Genomic DNA, 16,820 nt, shown 5'->3' on the forward strand with positions numbered 1-16,820 from the left:
GCCCGCGTCATTTGCTCAAAAAATGACGCCCGCGTCATTTTCTCATAAAATGACGCCCGCGTCATTTTCTCATCACAAAATGACGCCCGCGTCAATTTATCATAAAATGACGCCCGCTTCATTTTCTCATAAAATGACGCCCGTGTCATTTTCTCATAAGATGACGCCCGCGTCAATTTATCATAAAATGACGCCCGCGTCATTTTCTCATAAAATGACGCCCGCGTCAATTTCTCAAAAAATGACGCCCGCGTCAATTTCTCAAAAAGTGACGCCCGTCAGTTTTTTGAAAAGCGATGTGCGTCACTCTTTGCAAAAGTGACGTCGAAACATCCCAAATGAATTTTAGCCTACTTCCAATTATCGTATCGAAATGAAACTTTGTACATATATCCAGCTCAGATGACTATACCATATTTTATTGGTCCGGACCCTGGGGAGGTGCATAGAGGGGTCAAAACACCCCAAATCAATCTTAGCCTTCTTCCAATTATCGTATCGAAATGAAAATTTGTTCAAATATGTAGCTCAGATGACTTCACAATATTTTAGCTGTCCGGACCCTGGGGAGGTGCATTGAAGGGTCGAAAGACGCCAAATAAATTTTAGCCTACTTCTAGTTACAGTATCGAAATGAAACTTTGTACTTATATGTATCGCAGATGACTACACAATATTTTATTGGTTCGGACCCAGGGGAGGTGCATTGAGGGGTCGAAAGACCCAAATCAATTTTAGCCTACTTCTAGTTACAGTATCGAAATGAAACTTTGTACTTATATGTATCGCAGATGACTACACAATATTTTATTGGTCAGGACCCTGGGGAGGTGCATTGAGGGGTCGAAAGACCCAGATCAATTTAAGCCTACTTCTAGTTACAGTATCGAAAAGAAATTTTGTACTTATATGTATCGCAGGTGACTACACAATATTTTAGCTGTCCGGAGCCTGGGGAGGTGCATTGAGGGGTCGAAAGACCCAAATCAATTTTAGCCTACTTCCAATTATCGTATCGAAATGAAAATTTGTACATATATGTATCGCAGATGACTACACAATATTTTACTGGTCCGGACCCTGGGGAGGTGCATTGAGGGGTCGAAAGACTCCAAATCAATTTTAGCCTACTTCCAATTATCGTATCGAAATGAAAATTTGTACATATATGTATCGCAGATGACTACACAATATTTTATTGGTCCGGACCCTGGGGAGGTGCATTGAGGGGTCGAAAGACTCCAAATCAATTTTAGCCTACTTCCAATTATCGTATCGAAATGAAAATTTGTACATATATGTATCGCAGATGACTACACAATATTTTATTGGTTCGGACCCAGGGGAGGTGCATTGAGGGGTCGAAAGACCCAAATCAATTTTAGCCTACTTCTAGTTACAGTATCGAAATGAAACTTTGTACTTATATGTATCGCAGATGACTACACAATACTTTATTGGTCCGGACCCTGGGGAGGTGCATTGAGGGGTCGAAAGACTCCAAATCAACTTTAGCCTACTTCCAATTATCGTATCGAAATGAAAATTTGTACATATATGTATCGCAGATGACTACACAATATTTTATTGGTCCGGACCCTGGGGAGGTGCATTGAGGGGTCGAAAGACTCCAAATCAATTTTAGCCTACTTCCAATTATCGTATCGAAATGAAAATTTGTACATATATGTATCGCAGATGACTACACAATATTTTATTGGTCCGGACCCTGGGGAGGTGCATTGAGGGGTCGAAAGACTCCAAATCAATTTTAGCCTACTTCCAATTATCGTATCGAAATGAAAATTTGTACATATATGTATCGCAGATGACTACACAATATTTTACTGGTCCGGACCCTGGGGAGGTGCATTGAGGGGTCGAAAGACTCCAAATCAATTTTAGCCTACTTCCAATTATCGTATCGAAATCAAAATTTGTACATATATGTATCGCAGATGACTACACAATATTTTATTGGTCCGGACTCTGGGGAGGTGCATTGAGGGGTCAAAAGACTCCAAATCAATTTTAGCCTACTTCCAATTATCGTATCGAAATGAAAATTTGTACATATATGTATCGCAGATGACTACACAATATTTTACTGGTCCGGACCCTGGGGAGGTGCATTGAGGGGTCGAAAGACTCCAAATCAATTTTAGCCTACTTCCAATTATCGTATCGAAATGAAAATTTGTACATATATGTATCGCAGATGACTACACAATATTTTAGCTGTCCGGACTCTGGGGAGGTGCATTGAAGGGTCGAAAGACGCCAAATCAATTTTAGCCTACTTCTAGTTACAGTATCGAAATGAAACTTTGTACTTATATGTATCGCAGATGACTATACAATATTTTATTGGTCCGGACCCTGGGGAGGTGCATTGAGGGGTCGAAAGACCCAAATCAATTTTAGCCTACTTCCAATTATCGTATCGAAATGAAAATTTGTACATATATGTATCGCAGATGACTACACAATATTTTATTGGTCCGGACCCTGGGGAGGTGCATTGAGGGGTCGAAAGACTCCAAATCAATTTTAGCCTACTTCCAATTATCGCATCGAAATGAAACTTTGTACTTATATGTATCGCAGATGACTACACAATACTTTATTGGTCCGGACCCTGGGAAGGTGCATTGAGGGGTCGAAAGACTCCAAATCAATTTTAGCCTACTTCCAATTATCGTATCGAAATGAAAATTTGTACATATATGTATCGCAGACGACTACACAATATTTTATTGGTCCGGACTCTGGGGAGGTGCATTGAAGGGTCGAAAGACGCCAAATCAATTTTAGCCTACTTCTAGTTACAGTATCGAAATGAAACTTTGTACTTATATGTATCGCAGATGACTACACAATATTTTAGTTGTCCGGACCCTGGGGAGGGGCATTGGAGGGTCAAAACTTGCCAAATCAATTTTTAATTTAAAACATAACTTCGAAAAATGATATTCATATTCATACCTTTTATGCTTCCAAGAGTAAAATAGATTTATTTTGTGATCAACCTATTTTTCTAGACATTAAATGCAAATGTTAACAAAGCGGATGTTCTTCATATACCAGGAGCGTTAATTGGTGTAGGCAGCTTGCAGGGGCGTACACACCTTTGGGGCAAGCGGGGCGGTGCCATGCCAGGGCCTCGACTGGAAACAATGCAGAGTTGGCAACTTACTTAACGCAGCAAAAAGATAAGTTATTTGACATGAATTACTTCGGATACAAGAGAGACAAATTATATTGGTAGCCAGTCACATACCTCAGGGATCGCAAAAAAATAAATCAGTTTTTTGAAAAAAAATTACCTATATATTATTTGCCACAAAAAGTGTTGCGTAAATAATCTTAGCGACCAACAAATGATACATCAGGGGTCCCATAAAAAAAAGTAGGCTGTATACCTACGTACTTTTTTATTTGTTCTTATTTTCTATATAAAGTATGTTCAACGAGGATTTTTCTAGATCAGAACAGGACAGGACAGCACAGTTTCGTGAGAAACGTCAGAACAAGTTAGAACAGTCATTTAAACGTCAGTTGTCAAAATAAAAAAAAAAAAAAAACAAATTGTAAATTTGAATTTTTTGTTTATCGTTTCTCGTTTATTTTTTCTATTTTTTTGTAATTTTACTGTGAAAAATATAATTAAAAATTATTTATTAGTTATAAAAACCACGAGCACCCGAGAAATATTCGCACAATTAAATCAAAACAAAAACAAAAAATGACAGCTTTGATTTTGACACTTCTCACGAATCTGTTCTAACCTGATCTGACTCAAAAGCAAGAACAGAAAATCCTGTTCTAAACTGCTCTAGATTTGTCAATGAACAGGTAATTAGAACAGTTCAGCACAGAAAAAACCTGAATGAACAGCAAAAAGCTGTACTTTTCTGCCTAGAACAGTCCAGCACAGCGTCAGTGAACAGAGCTATAATTTGTTCTTTTTCTATATCAACTCAACGTACGCCTCTGGCAGCTTGACTTTAATTTTTATACCACGTAATCGAGTTCTCATCGAAATCAGTCTAGTAGAACTTGAAGGATTCAGGCATTTTTTGTTTAATCTTCAATAATGTTATACCTACATTTCCATTTTATTTTCTTTAATTTTTCCACAAATGCTAGTTTCATTATCCTTTTTATAAGAACATTCAAGTTTACCTACTTAAAATATCTGATTCAAACTGCTCGGGGGCGGTTTTGAACATGTTCGAAATTCCTCCAACACACTTGTTCAAACCAATAATACAAAATTTACAATCATTTAAACATTAAGCTAGCTAATATTTTTTTAATGTTAACTATTGTGTTGCAGTTTTGTCCTATGTTACAGGAAATACGTAGATTTACTAACTGCCTACTAACTTTTTTGTTTTATTAAAATGATATTGTTTAATTTAACATTAATTTCGCAAATTTATGTATGCATCACTTTTTAATTATTTAGGTAGGTATAGGTATAATTTGTTATTTATTATATTCATATTTATACTTTAACATGTACATTTTGTATGTAGGTATAATGAAATATGAAGATATTTTAAACTTTTATAAAACACCATAGCTCAAGATGTTTGGTTCTAGTTATTAATGGAATTATTTTAACACATGGATATTTTTATAAATAAAACAGATAATTTTTCGTGATCTTTCTCTTGGTTTTTTTAACCCTAGAAAGATAATCATAATATACGTCTCAGAGACGTATGATTCTAAAAAAGATTTTTGGTCTTATGTTAACACTTTTTGTCATATTTATTTAACTCATTACTTAGATTATTTTTAAGAAGTGATATAATAAATCAAATCAATTTAATAAAAACCCAGAAATTTGAATTGAATTAGATAAAACAGTTCTTTACACGCCATACGTCTTACAGACGTAGATTATCTTTCTAGGGTTAATAGTAAATATATTTCTATTTTTTTAGTAAAATATTTCTTTTTTAATCATAAAAAAATCAGGTACAATCCGGTTTTACGACTTTTTTCAAAATTCCGAGAAAATCGCGTTTGAAAGTTGGGGTAAATTTTTTTTTCGAAAAATCCCCGAATCTTTGAACGCTCCTGGAAGCTAAACCGCTTGAGAGCAATTTTTGGGAGTGGTGCCAAATGATAGCTTGTGTCATGGGCCTACGCTTTGCACATTATCAGATTTTTAAAAAATCGCCTTCCATGTTAAACCGCCACATCATGCCTTTTTTTCAGAATCGGGCTTAACTTTTTTTTTACCTTTAAGTTCTCCTGGTTTGAGAACGCGTGTACATACAGGGATGGAAGTTGTACCCAAATGTAGGTTAGAGTCCCCGCTACCTTTTAGCAACAAAAAATTTTTTTTCATTTTTTTCAAAATTCCGAGATATAGGCGTTGCAAGGCTTTGATCTAGAGACAGGGGAGTGGTGCCATATGAAAGCTTATATTCTCAGCTACCCGAAAGTGGTATAATCCGGTTTTTCGATTTTTTTCAAAATTCCGAGAAAATCGTGTTTGAAAGTTGGGGTAAATTTTTTTTTTCGAAAAATCCCCGAATCTTTGAACGCTCCTGGAAGCTAAGCCGCTTGAGAGCAATTTTTGGGAGTGATGCCAAATGATAGCTTGTGTCATGGGCCTACGCTTTGCATATTGTCAGATTTTTAAAAAATCGCTTTGCATGTTAAACCGCCACATCATGCCTATTTTTTCAGAATCGGGCTTAACTTTTTTTTTACCTTTAAGTTCTCCTGGTTTGAGAACGCGTGTACCTACAGGGATGGAAGTTGTACCCAAATATAGGTTAGAGTCCCCGCTACCTTTTGGCTTAAAAAAATTTTTTTTTCATTTTTTTCAAAATTCCGAGATATAGGCGTTGGAAGTTGGGGCGCTCACTTTCAGCTCAGCTCACTTTCAGCTCAGCTCAAATGAGCTAAGATATGGTACCTAGCTCAAATTTGAGCTGAGCTGTGAGCTGAGCTGAAATGTTAGCTTTTTGCAACCCTGGCAACTTGCCACATGTAACTTGCCACATGCAACTTGCCACACGCAATTTGCCACATGCAACTTGCCACACGCAACTTGCCACATACAACTTGCCACATGCAACTTGCCACATGCAACTTGCCACATACAACTTGCCACATGCAACTTGCCACATGAAACATGTAACTTGCTACGTGTTGTGTGTTTTATGTTTGCCGTACTGTGGCGTACTGCATTTTTAAATACTAAAGTACTGCGTACTCTAAAGGTGAAACGACAGCCCTGCTACCCAGGGTGATCGCGTCATAATCCCTTTGACATTCTTGTCAAAAAGTAAATTTTCATACCCACCCTCCCATAAGAAGTATAACTTCAAAAACATATCAAAGACCATAGAGGATACAAGGATTTATATAAATCCAATTCTAGCTTTGAGAGAAGCTGAAAATATTAGTAGGCAAGGAACAGCAGTTTTTAGACAAGAAAGCATTTTAAAATGGTTTGAATAGCTCTAAAATTATTTGAAAAGTATTGGCCAGGAACATATTTCCATTTATGACTCGAGTATGATATTAAATGGCGATGAAGAAACCAGGGGTCGAATCACGGCACACGATTACGATCATATGTTAATATAACGTTTTGACTATTTCTGTCCATATTTAATTAGTAGAAAAAAAGAGGGACACATAGCTCCCATACGTTAACGAGCATGTGCCGTAATTCGACCCCAGCTTTTGTCTCTACCCAAATACTAGCAAAATTATATCACGGAAAAAAACATAACTTCTGGTATATTTAATCATAATATATAGTTAAATATATTAGAAATTAGTAAAATGTAGGTACCAGAAATAAAGTTAAATATACCAGAAGTAAAGTTATCCCTTCGTTATTTTCTCTGTATAGCCTCCTTAGGCTACATAAATATTTATCAGACCAATACTGGATGAGGAGCGAAACCTTTTTTGATTATGTTGCAAACTGCGGACACAAACGCTTGCTTGATGACAAAGTGGAACATCCTGTGATGGACATAAGTCACATTTAACACTAAAGTTGAGTGAATTTTGTTCCAAAAATCTAGTTATTTTGTACGCATTGCCACCGAAGACAACCCACATCATCCTGTCGGCTGACGTTAGTGTCTTTAAATCCCCCTAATCTGATTGGGAGATAACAGTTCATGATTAGGGTGCAAAAAATGTAGGCCAAGCACTTCCAAACTGAATTTTTCATCACTTTTAAATGAAGCAAAAATGAAAAATATGGATATGGTGGTAACAATGTGATGTTATTGAGGAATGAGGACCCCTTCATTAATTATGAGTTCTGGAAATATTCGTTCCGTGCTTCAATCTATCGCCAAACCTACCAATTTTGACAATTCCTTCGATTCCGAACGAAGTTTCAATTTCATCCCAAGAACCTCGTTTTAACATAAACGTACCTAAGTCCTTATTTATAATTGTTTTAACGAAAAGTTTGCCAAGAAAAGTGGATTGTTACCCTTATTATAAGAACAATTTTTCGTTTGTTTTGTAGGTACCCAATGAAAAAAGTACCTACCTATCTATAGGATTTTTTTTTTAAACTGAAATGAATTATTATTAATTCTTTTAACAAATATATGCTGTTAGTGTGTCCTTTTTGTTAATTGCTTAGTGATGACTTTTATTAAAAACAATTTTAACCTTAAGAAGTAGTTTCTTTTCAACAATTAATTTTTTTAATAAATTTTTTTGTATATTAAAGTTATATGTTCATATTTTTTCAAAAAACAAAAGATGTTTTATTTCATAAAAACGAAAAAAGAACCATAAATTCATATAAAATTATCGTGTCCGGATACTAAAATAAATTTGTCCGGAAACTAAATTTTGCGTCCCGACACTAGTGCAAATCGAACTTTTTTTGTTATTTTTATTTTTAAATACTAAAATGTTTAATTTAAAAATTATGTGAATGTAACATTATTACAAAAATGCAAAACTTTAAGAAACTACCAAAATATTTGCTATAGCTTGAAAAACAATAAAACTATTCGACGTCAAAGTTCAAAAGTACCTTAACTGTCCGGATACTAGTGCCTTTACCCTATGTACCTATAAAAATTGTACACTCTTTAGAAAAAAATTGGTATGCCATTTTGAAGAATTAATAATTAATTAACAATGGGCACTGACCCGTTTTTAAAATATTGATTTTTCAAAAAAAAAATTTGAACTTTAAAAAAAAAAAATCCAAAAATATGTTTTTGAAAATTTTCTTAAATTTTAATATAACGGTTATTTAAACGCTTTTGTAAAAATATTTTTGTGGAAATCGCGTTAGTCGGGTACGAGATATTCTGAAACAAAAAAAAAAAACCGTTCTATGGCAGCTATCTACCGTTAATATCATCGGTTAAATATGTTTTTTATTTAAAAGTTGGACCTTATTTCTAACATCAAACACCAACATTTTAATGAAAATAGTTAGAGCCGTTTTTGAAAATAATGTACTTTTCTATTTCCGTTATATGACAGGTACATATTTAAAAATACTGGACTAATTTAAAGCTCAAACAATTGTTGGATATCGTTTTTTATATATATATTGAATTTATTTAAAAAAGTATTGCCAAATTAAATATCTATTTCTTCTTCTTGGCTTTCTTAGAACCCTTCTTTTTCTTTTGTTTTGATAGTTTCAGTAATTCAGCATTAGCATCGTCGATTTTCTAGAATTTTTTGTTTACAAACCCCCGAAAAATCTTAGATTGAAATGTTTACCTTTAGTTTCCACATTTCTTGCCAATCCCTTAATCTTCCAATATCTGACTTGTAGAATTCTAACTTTGCCAAACAATCTTTATATTGATCTCGCATAGCGTCCATTGCGTTTGACTTATACGATATTTGTCCATCTAGATTTTCATACTCTCTGTCATATTGTTCAGTCATTTCCTCAAGTCTTGATTTTAAAACCTTTCAAACAGGCGAATACCTATTAATCAAATATTGTCAAAATTATGTATGTTCGTTTAACTTACTTCGATGTCTAATTTTTGTTTAAATTGGATAGAATCAGTTACTAAATCTTCTCTATTTGAAGCTATTTCAATGTTATCAAGAGTTTTCTGAAGTTTTTCTTCAATTTGACGTGATTTTTCCACAGATTGTTCAGTTGTTCGCTGATGGAAGGACATTTTGTAACGAAATTCAATAGGTTCCAAGACTATCAAAAAAATACAATAATTAACTGATGTCAACTTTATTTTTCAACAAACCAAGTTCAACTTCAACGCAATCATTTTGAGCCTCATTTACTTGACTATTAACATAAAGAACTGCATTCGTTTCACGAACATTAAAGGCATTTAATTTTTCTTGCAATTTCTTTAGTTGTTCTGTGTTCTTTCTGAAATCATTTGCAATTGACTCGTGAATTGTCAGTAATTTTATTGAGTTTCTAAAACCAATGAAATTGTACAAATATTTAAAAAATATACCAAATATTTAAGGAATCTTACGAAATGTCACTGAAAATTGTTGCCATATTTTTAGTTCTATACCCAAGAAAAATGTTTCTTACAAAATCTTGAATATCATCCAAAACAATACAAACTTTTGCTTGTTCGAGTGCAATTTTACAAACCAATTGCAAAACATCAATATAAACGGTATTCTCCTGGTCAATACGTCTTTCATAAAAACTGTTCAAACTCAAGCCAAATAATCCATGTGGAACATCGATTTTATTTCGTGCATCTATGAATTGAATTTGTTGAATAGACTGCAAAGATTTTGATAAATCTGAACCAATATGTCGAATTGCAACATCCTGAAGTTGTTTTTGTAAGTTAAGGAGAAGTTTTATGTTCTTGCAGAAAAATAAATTCGAGTTTGAGTTGGTTTCTAAGCTCATTTCTAGTGATGAAATTTTGATTATTTCTATCAATTCTGACATCAAATTATATTTTTCTAAAAAAAATTCAAAAATGATAGAACCAAATTCAAATTTAGATTTATCATCAAAAGTGTTTTTGAATAGATTTACATTTTATCGATAGGGAGAAAATGTCTCACTTTTGAAAGTTATAAAGAGGGTTATTTATTTATTTACTTGGTTTAACTATTTATTAATTATCGTCGGCCTCATAATAGTCTAAGAGCCCAGAGCAGATTTTGGGAGTTTTTGGATAACCGAAAATGGGTCATATGTATGTGTAGGTAATAGCGTCCTGATGAAGAATTCGAAAGTCTGGCAGGTTTATTTCACGGCATTCTATGGTTTATTGGGAGTTGAAAAATGCATTTTTTCCGATTTTTGTGTCGAGTATATAACCACTTTAATTCATATAGAGCCGATAGAGGGCGATACCTTGATTGCAAAAAGTTCGGTCCCAGACGTTTTATTCGCGGCATTACCCTTGCCAGACGTCGCACACTGGGGATTTTGCGGAAAAAAGTCCAAAATTTTAAGTACCTCGAAGAACATTTTCAATACTATTTCTAAATTTTAGAATAAAATCTGAATCAAAATTAGAAAGAATTACTAAAATCGGACTTGTAGTTTACTTTTTAGAGCTTTGTAAAGGGACAAGTTGTTGAAAGTATAAAAAACGAAGTGAAAATACCCTGAAATTAAAGTTGTGTAATTTTTTTTTTGCTTGAGCCGACTCATACACTTTTATTTTTCCGTAAAGATGCCATAATTTTTCTATTGTAAATCGAATAAATTATTAATTTTAAAGATGTTAATTATTTTATATAATTATTTAAAGAAAAGAGAAAAAAATGGCTTGATTTTTTCATATTTTTGTATATATAATTTTAGCTACACTTGCCTACAGTTAGAGACTATTAAAAACATTTTCCTTATGAAATTACCTTTCGATAAAGGCCAAATTTAGGTGCCACCAGGTGCCACTGCGTTTTTTACTGGCAATTGAAAACTTCATTTGGTCACAAAAATGATTTTCTTAAAAATTACTTAAAATAACAAAAAAAATATTAAAAATCAATGGTAACACTTACAGTTATAAATGATACTTTTTTTAAAAGCCAGAACATTACTCTTAATTCCAGCTTTTAAATAAAGTTCTTTAAGTTAATTGTTTTTGAAATACTATTTTTGTCAAGACTGGGGATTTGAATACAAAATTGAATCATAAAGAAAACTGCCTTAATTGATTCCTTACCAAACACTGAAAACCATATGTGTCTATGTCTTCTAGTTTTCGAGAAAATTGAAAAGTAGAAAATCTCCTTTTTGTCAGATTTTTATTTTTTTGGCTGCAAGCTAGAGATCCTTATCCGAAAAGACAAATGGAGAAAGTAAAATTAATTCGCAACACTTTTTGAAGAGAAAACTTCTTTAGTATTGTAGTGATTTGAAACACGATGAAACGAAAAAGCGACAGGAAAAATCAATTGATTATAACTTTTTTGTTTTTATAGATATAGAAAATTTGATTTAACTTTAATACGCATGCTAATAACTTTACCTTTCTTTTAATATATATCACACATAACGGTATGTGTTCTACAAGTTACACAATCTAAAATTGAAAAACTTGAAAAATACCTCAAAACACCTGTGGAGATCTGTTGCCGATGACCAGCCACCAGTGTAGGAAGTACAGTAATCTCAGTTTGGAATTTTGACATGGTTGGCTTTGGCTTGAATTTTCGTTATACATAGGTATGTAGCTTAAATGTTTTATAATAATGGCAGTTTTTAGCATTTCATACGAAGATCTAAGCAGAAAGCTCATGGAATGTCTAAGAATAGATGCCTTTACTAAGAAGAATCAGAGTCATTTAAGTGAGTAATGGCTCTCTTAACAGAATAAACTCTTGAAAAATGTGTGATGCCAATATATTTTAAATTGTATAAAATGTGATAGAAGTGGTTTTTTGAGTATTTTTTAACTATAATTCGGGTTTTTCATTTTGCGTGGACGTGGACGTGGACCTAGACAACAGTATAATGAGTTATTCGTTTCCATTTAATGTAATGTTCCAATAATACAAACAAATAAAAAAAATTCTTTAAGTACAAGTAAATTGTAAATAGCAGTTTTTAGATTTTCTTAGAACAATATCTGGATCCTTTATTACTCTTACAATATTTTTAAAAGGGCGTGGCAGTGGGTGAAAATGAATAATAATGATTTCTTACGACTTCCGATTTCATCCAAATCGATTCAGTGGTTCAGTTTTTATTGAGTTTTTTTCCGCACTCCCATACAAATTTCCCCAGTGTGCGTCGTTGAAGATTCGCGAAATAGCGATTTTCATACAAAAGTCAGAATATTATTTTTTCCAAGATGAACATGCGTCTGGTGGTAGCTTTTAAAAAATCACCACTACCTCCAGATAAAAAATAAATTAGTGCCAGACGTTTAAATCACGGCATTACCCCCGCCAGACGTCCTTGAAGAGTCCCGAAATAGCGATTTTCATACAAAAGTCAGAATATTATCTTTTACACGATGTATAACTGTTTGGTGGTAACTCTTAAAAAATCACCACTACCCCTGATAGAAAATAAATTACTGCCAGACGTTTAAATCACGGCATTACTCCGCCAGACGTCCTTACTTTTGTATGAAAATCGCTATTTCGCGAATCTTCAAGGACGTCTGGCAAGGGTAATGCCGCGAATAAAACGTCTGGGACCGAACTTTTTGCAATCAAGGTATCGCCCTCTATCGGCTCTATATGAATTAAAGTGGTTATATACTCGACACAAAAATCGGAAAAAATGCATTTTTCAACTCCCAATAAACCATAGAATGCCGTGAAATAAACCTGCCAGACTTTCGAATTCTTCATCAGGACGCTATTACCTACACATACATATGACCCATTTTCGGTTATCCAAAAACTCCCAAAATCTGCTCTGGGCTCTCGGTCTATAAGGAAATCTCGTAACTCCCAAAATCAAAATTTTACAGGAGAGACGAAAAAGTAAAGAGACAACAGAGTAGTTTGGGAGTAACGTGCTGTGCAAAATTTGATGAATGGCGTTTTCGATTGGCTCTCCGGAAGCGTCCGGAATCATTCAGAAGCCTTCTGGAAGTGTTTTATTCGCACAAAACTGACAGACAGAATGCTTCTCAGAAGAGAAATTCTCTTCTCGATTTAAAATCAGAAGCACTAATACATGAACACTAATGGCGTTTTCGATTGGCAGTCCGGAAGCGTCCGGAATCATTCTAAAAAAAATTTAATTCATACAAAACTGTCAGTTTTGTGCGAATAAAACGCTTTCAGAATGATTCCGGACTGCCAATCCAAATTACTATAAAATGTCAACAAAAAAATACTCAATCATTCTTTTTTTGTTGTCATTCAAAAATTAAAATTAAATTAAAATCAAAATTAATAATAAGATTAAAATGGGTGCAGTGGAATGATTTTTTTTTAACCTTTTTCTTCTACCGTCGCACAGTGGGGCACCTTGTATGGGAGACCGGAAAAAACTCAATTAAGACTAAAATAATGAACCAATTTTCATGAAATTTACAGGAAAGGTAGCTAATAGCAAGACAAACCTCAATCAATGACCAACCATTGCCACGACCACTCAGAAAAAAATTATATTAAAAAAATCTGAAATCAAGTTTTTGCTGCTGTAAATGACTTACATACTTCCAATCACTTTTTTACTAGAAAAATCATATTCTTTTGAGTTTATTTGAACATTTTATTAATAAATACCGTTTAAATTTTACATAAATCGAAAAAAAATAAAATGCACGACTGGGGTCGCACGTACTTGCTCTTGCAGCTCAAAGCACTTTTATGTTAGTCTACTTGTAGATTTTAAAAGCTGGATCTATATTTAAAAAAAAAATTGATATTGGGGAAGAGCCGACATTTAGGGCAAAATTATGTTAAATGAAAAAAAAAATTTTTTGTTATTTGACTTTTTTGAGAAAAAATAAAAATGCAGTTTTATTGCCACTGCTTTAAATATTACGTATACAAAGTTTAATCAAAATCGTTAGAGCCGTTTTCGAGAAATTCGTAATATCGTATTTTTTTGTATGGGAGGTATACGTTCTAAACGAGATATAAAAAAACAAAAAAAAACCAACTTTCAGAATTCCATAAAAATCATCTGTACCAAATTTGAAGAAAATCCATCCACCCGTTTAGGCTGTGGAAATGTGTACAGATGGACGCACAACCGCACAGACGCACAGACGCACAGACGCACAGACGCACAGACGTACAGACGCACGGACGGAATTGCGAGACCCACTTTTTTGGAATTCTCCATCATCGTAATGTTGGTTTTGATTAAAACCTCAATTTTTTTTTTTCGACACGAAACCAATACTTGCCCTATAGAGCAAGTAAAAATCAAAAATTTTCAAAAAAGGAAAAATATCCAAAAACGGTAGGTATAACATTTTTTTCAAAATTTAACTTTTTTGGAAACTTTTTTTTTCCTTGGTTAGTTCTAAAATTTAAACGGCTACCTAGCCGATAGTTATAAATAAAGTCAAAAAAGTGGCTTAGTGAAAAAACATTTGTTTTATAGGTAAATGTGCAATGCAGGTTTCATTAACACAAACTCCTGATCCCAACAGCGACTAAATTGCGAAAAACTTTAAAATTGTGGGTTTAAATTTTTTTTTTGCAATCTTATCAAAAATATTTGGGTTGTTTCGCAAAACGGACTTCACATTCAGATTTAGCATACCAAATTACATTTAGAAAGATTTGTCTGGCGAAAATAGCTGCTTATTTGTTTTTTGCCTCATTTTTTTTTTTTTTTTGCTTTTTTGGAATGACTTTTTCAGATTGAAATTGCTATAAAAACCGATATTTTTTGAAAACTATTGCTGAGATTTAACACTATCTAACGAAGCCTATCCGCCAACAGAGGCAAACAGAGGAAGTAGTTAAAACCTTATGTGAACATAAAAAGTCACTAAAATGGAATGTTTTTTGTCAAAAAAATCGTATTCAATTCTTTTTCGCTAAACTAATGTTCCATATTGTTTGTCAATTTCTTTTAAGCCTATTTACAAAAAAAGTTGGTTCAAACCTTGAAATTATACGGTAAATAGATCATTTTGAAACTACTTGTATTTTTATCAGTTTTCACTATTTTTCAATTTTGAGCGATAATCTCCAGGCCCACAATTTTTTTTTTTTTTGAAAAACAGTTTCCATTTTCTGATTCTTCAACTAATTTACTGTTAGAAACACGTGCAGTATCAAAATAAATCGTACTTCCGAAAGTTGGATTTATAATTTTTATAGTTTTTTTGTTTGAAAAAAAAAAAAAAATAATATCAATATTTTACATTTGAAATTTCACAACACAAAACAAAAAAAAAAACAGAATTGAGTAAAAGCGACTTGACCTGTTCCATTCGATTTCAGAATGAGTGAATTCTTGAGTGAAACCAATCGAAAACGACATAAGTCTATTTAGAGTTTTCGAAATGACTTCAAATTTTCTGGGTTTCTCCGCTGACATATTTCCTAAAAAATGGCATTCAAAAGTCATTTTCGAAAAGAGGTGGAGTTATAGGTCGTTTCAAATCAAAAGTCCTGACTCTGAGTTTATTTTCTCCCTTCCAATAAAATTGAGAGCAAATTAACAAAAAAACTCAATTTGATTGGCTCATTGCGACAAATCAACTCAAAAATAACAACAAATCATGCTTGTTTGAATGAAAGAAATGCTAGAGAAAAAAATAAACAAACGAAAAATCTGAATTTGTTTATTAATGATTTCTATGGTGACAACTCCAAAACAATTGAAAAATAAAAATAAGATATTTACTGCCCAATTATACAAATGAAAAGATGTGAATAGAATTTCAAGATATGAATTGCTATCATATAAACTGGACATTTCTGGTCCATTTTCACCTTGTCCTATAACAATATCTTCGGCAAAGTTATCCCAACTGCCTTCAAATCATAAATATAATTAAATAATTGTATGTTTTTTTTTGTATTGCCCGAGGATATAGAGTGAGGCTAACCCATTGAATCTCACAGACGGATCAATTAATTAAAATAGGGATATCAAGAACTGTTCTTTATTATTTTATCGTAATTTTAGAAAAAGTTCAGCGCCTCATAAATGCTTCCTTCCAGTAAGCGAATGAGTTTTTTTCATTTTTGCTGAATTTTCCATGGGACTTTTGATTTGAAACGACCTATACGAGGTTTCTTTATGAGACCGACGTTATGTAATTTTTTTTGTTAATTTGCTTTTGTCTGTAAAACGTGTCCAAAACGCGTCTAAAACGCATCTGAAACGCGCCTGAAACGCGCTTGAAATGCGTCCAAAACGCGTCCAAAACGCGCTTAAAACGCATCCAAAACGCGTCCAAAACGCGTGTGAAACGCGCCTGAAACGCGTGTGAAACGCGCCTGAAACGCGCTTGAAATGCGTCCAAAACGCGCCTAAAACGCGTCCAAAACGCGTCCGAAACGCGTCTAAAACGCGTCTAAAACGCGCCTAGAACGCGCCTAAATTGCGTCCAAAACGCATCCAAAACGCGTCCAAATTCTTTTAATAAAATTTTAGCTGTAGCTATTAATAAATTCTTGTTTAGACTGTTTGAATTATAATTTATAAGACGACCATAATTTTTTCTTATAGGTAACCATCACATCAAGATTATGGAAGTTTTCCATTATTTTCATACTCAACAGCAGATAAATTGAATGTTTCGATGAAACGAATTTAAAGCAATTAAAGTAGAATTAACATGACTAGGAATTATTTTTGGCTTATCTAGAATTCTAGCAAATACGATCCATGAAAATACCTGCTAATATTGGGGAAGCTGGACTTCCCATCGGAATTCCTT

General features: G+C 33.4%; 2 protein-coding genes across 2 annotated transcripts in view; one reads left to right on the forward strand and one right to left on the reverse strand.

Moving 5' to 3' along the window:
* The window catches only part of LOC129906739 (glyoxylate reductase/hydroxypyruvate reductase-like), a 151,064-nt gene that overhangs the window by 100,032 nt on the left and 34,212 nt on the right, over nt 1–16,820 (forward strand). The gene's annotated exons all lie outside the window — the stretch shown is intronic.
* LOC129906744 (uncharacterized) lies at nt 8,573–9,218 on the reverse strand. Its single transcript, XM_055982639.1, has 3 exons — nt 9,015–9,218; nt 8,755–8,949; nt 8,573–8,702 (listed from the first exon to the last, which is right to left on the reverse strand). Exons 1-3 carry the CDS (start codon nt 9,168–9,170, stop codon nt 8,616–8,618), a joined length of 438 nt encoding a protein of 145 aa, XP_055838614.1. The 5' UTR covers nt 9,171–9,218; the 3' UTR covers nt 8,573–8,615.

The sequence above is a fragment of the Episyrphus balteatus genome, chromosome 1, assembly GCF_945859705.1.
Source record: "Episyrphus balteatus chromosome 1, idEpiBalt1.1, whole genome shotgun sequence".
NCBI classification, from domain to species: domain Eukaryota; kingdom Metazoa; phylum Arthropoda; class Insecta; order Diptera; family Syrphidae; genus Episyrphus; species Episyrphus balteatus.

What these genes read in the sequence shown, in the direction of transcription:
- LOC129906744 (XM_055982639.1), bottom strand. Translation starts at nt 9,170, where the DNA reads ATGTCCTTCCATCAGCGAACAACTGAACAATCTGTGGAAAAATCACGT. An exon ending in AACAAAAATTAGACATCGAA is followed by an intron (nt 8,950 to 9,014) that starts GTAAGTTAAACG and finishes CCTGTTTGAAAG; the next exon opens with GTTTTAAAATCAAGACTTGA. An exon ending in AAGAAATGTGGAAACTAAAG is followed by an intron (nt 8,703 to 8,754) that starts GTAAACATTTCA and finishes AAAAAATTCTAG; the next exon opens with AAAATCGACGATGCTAATGC.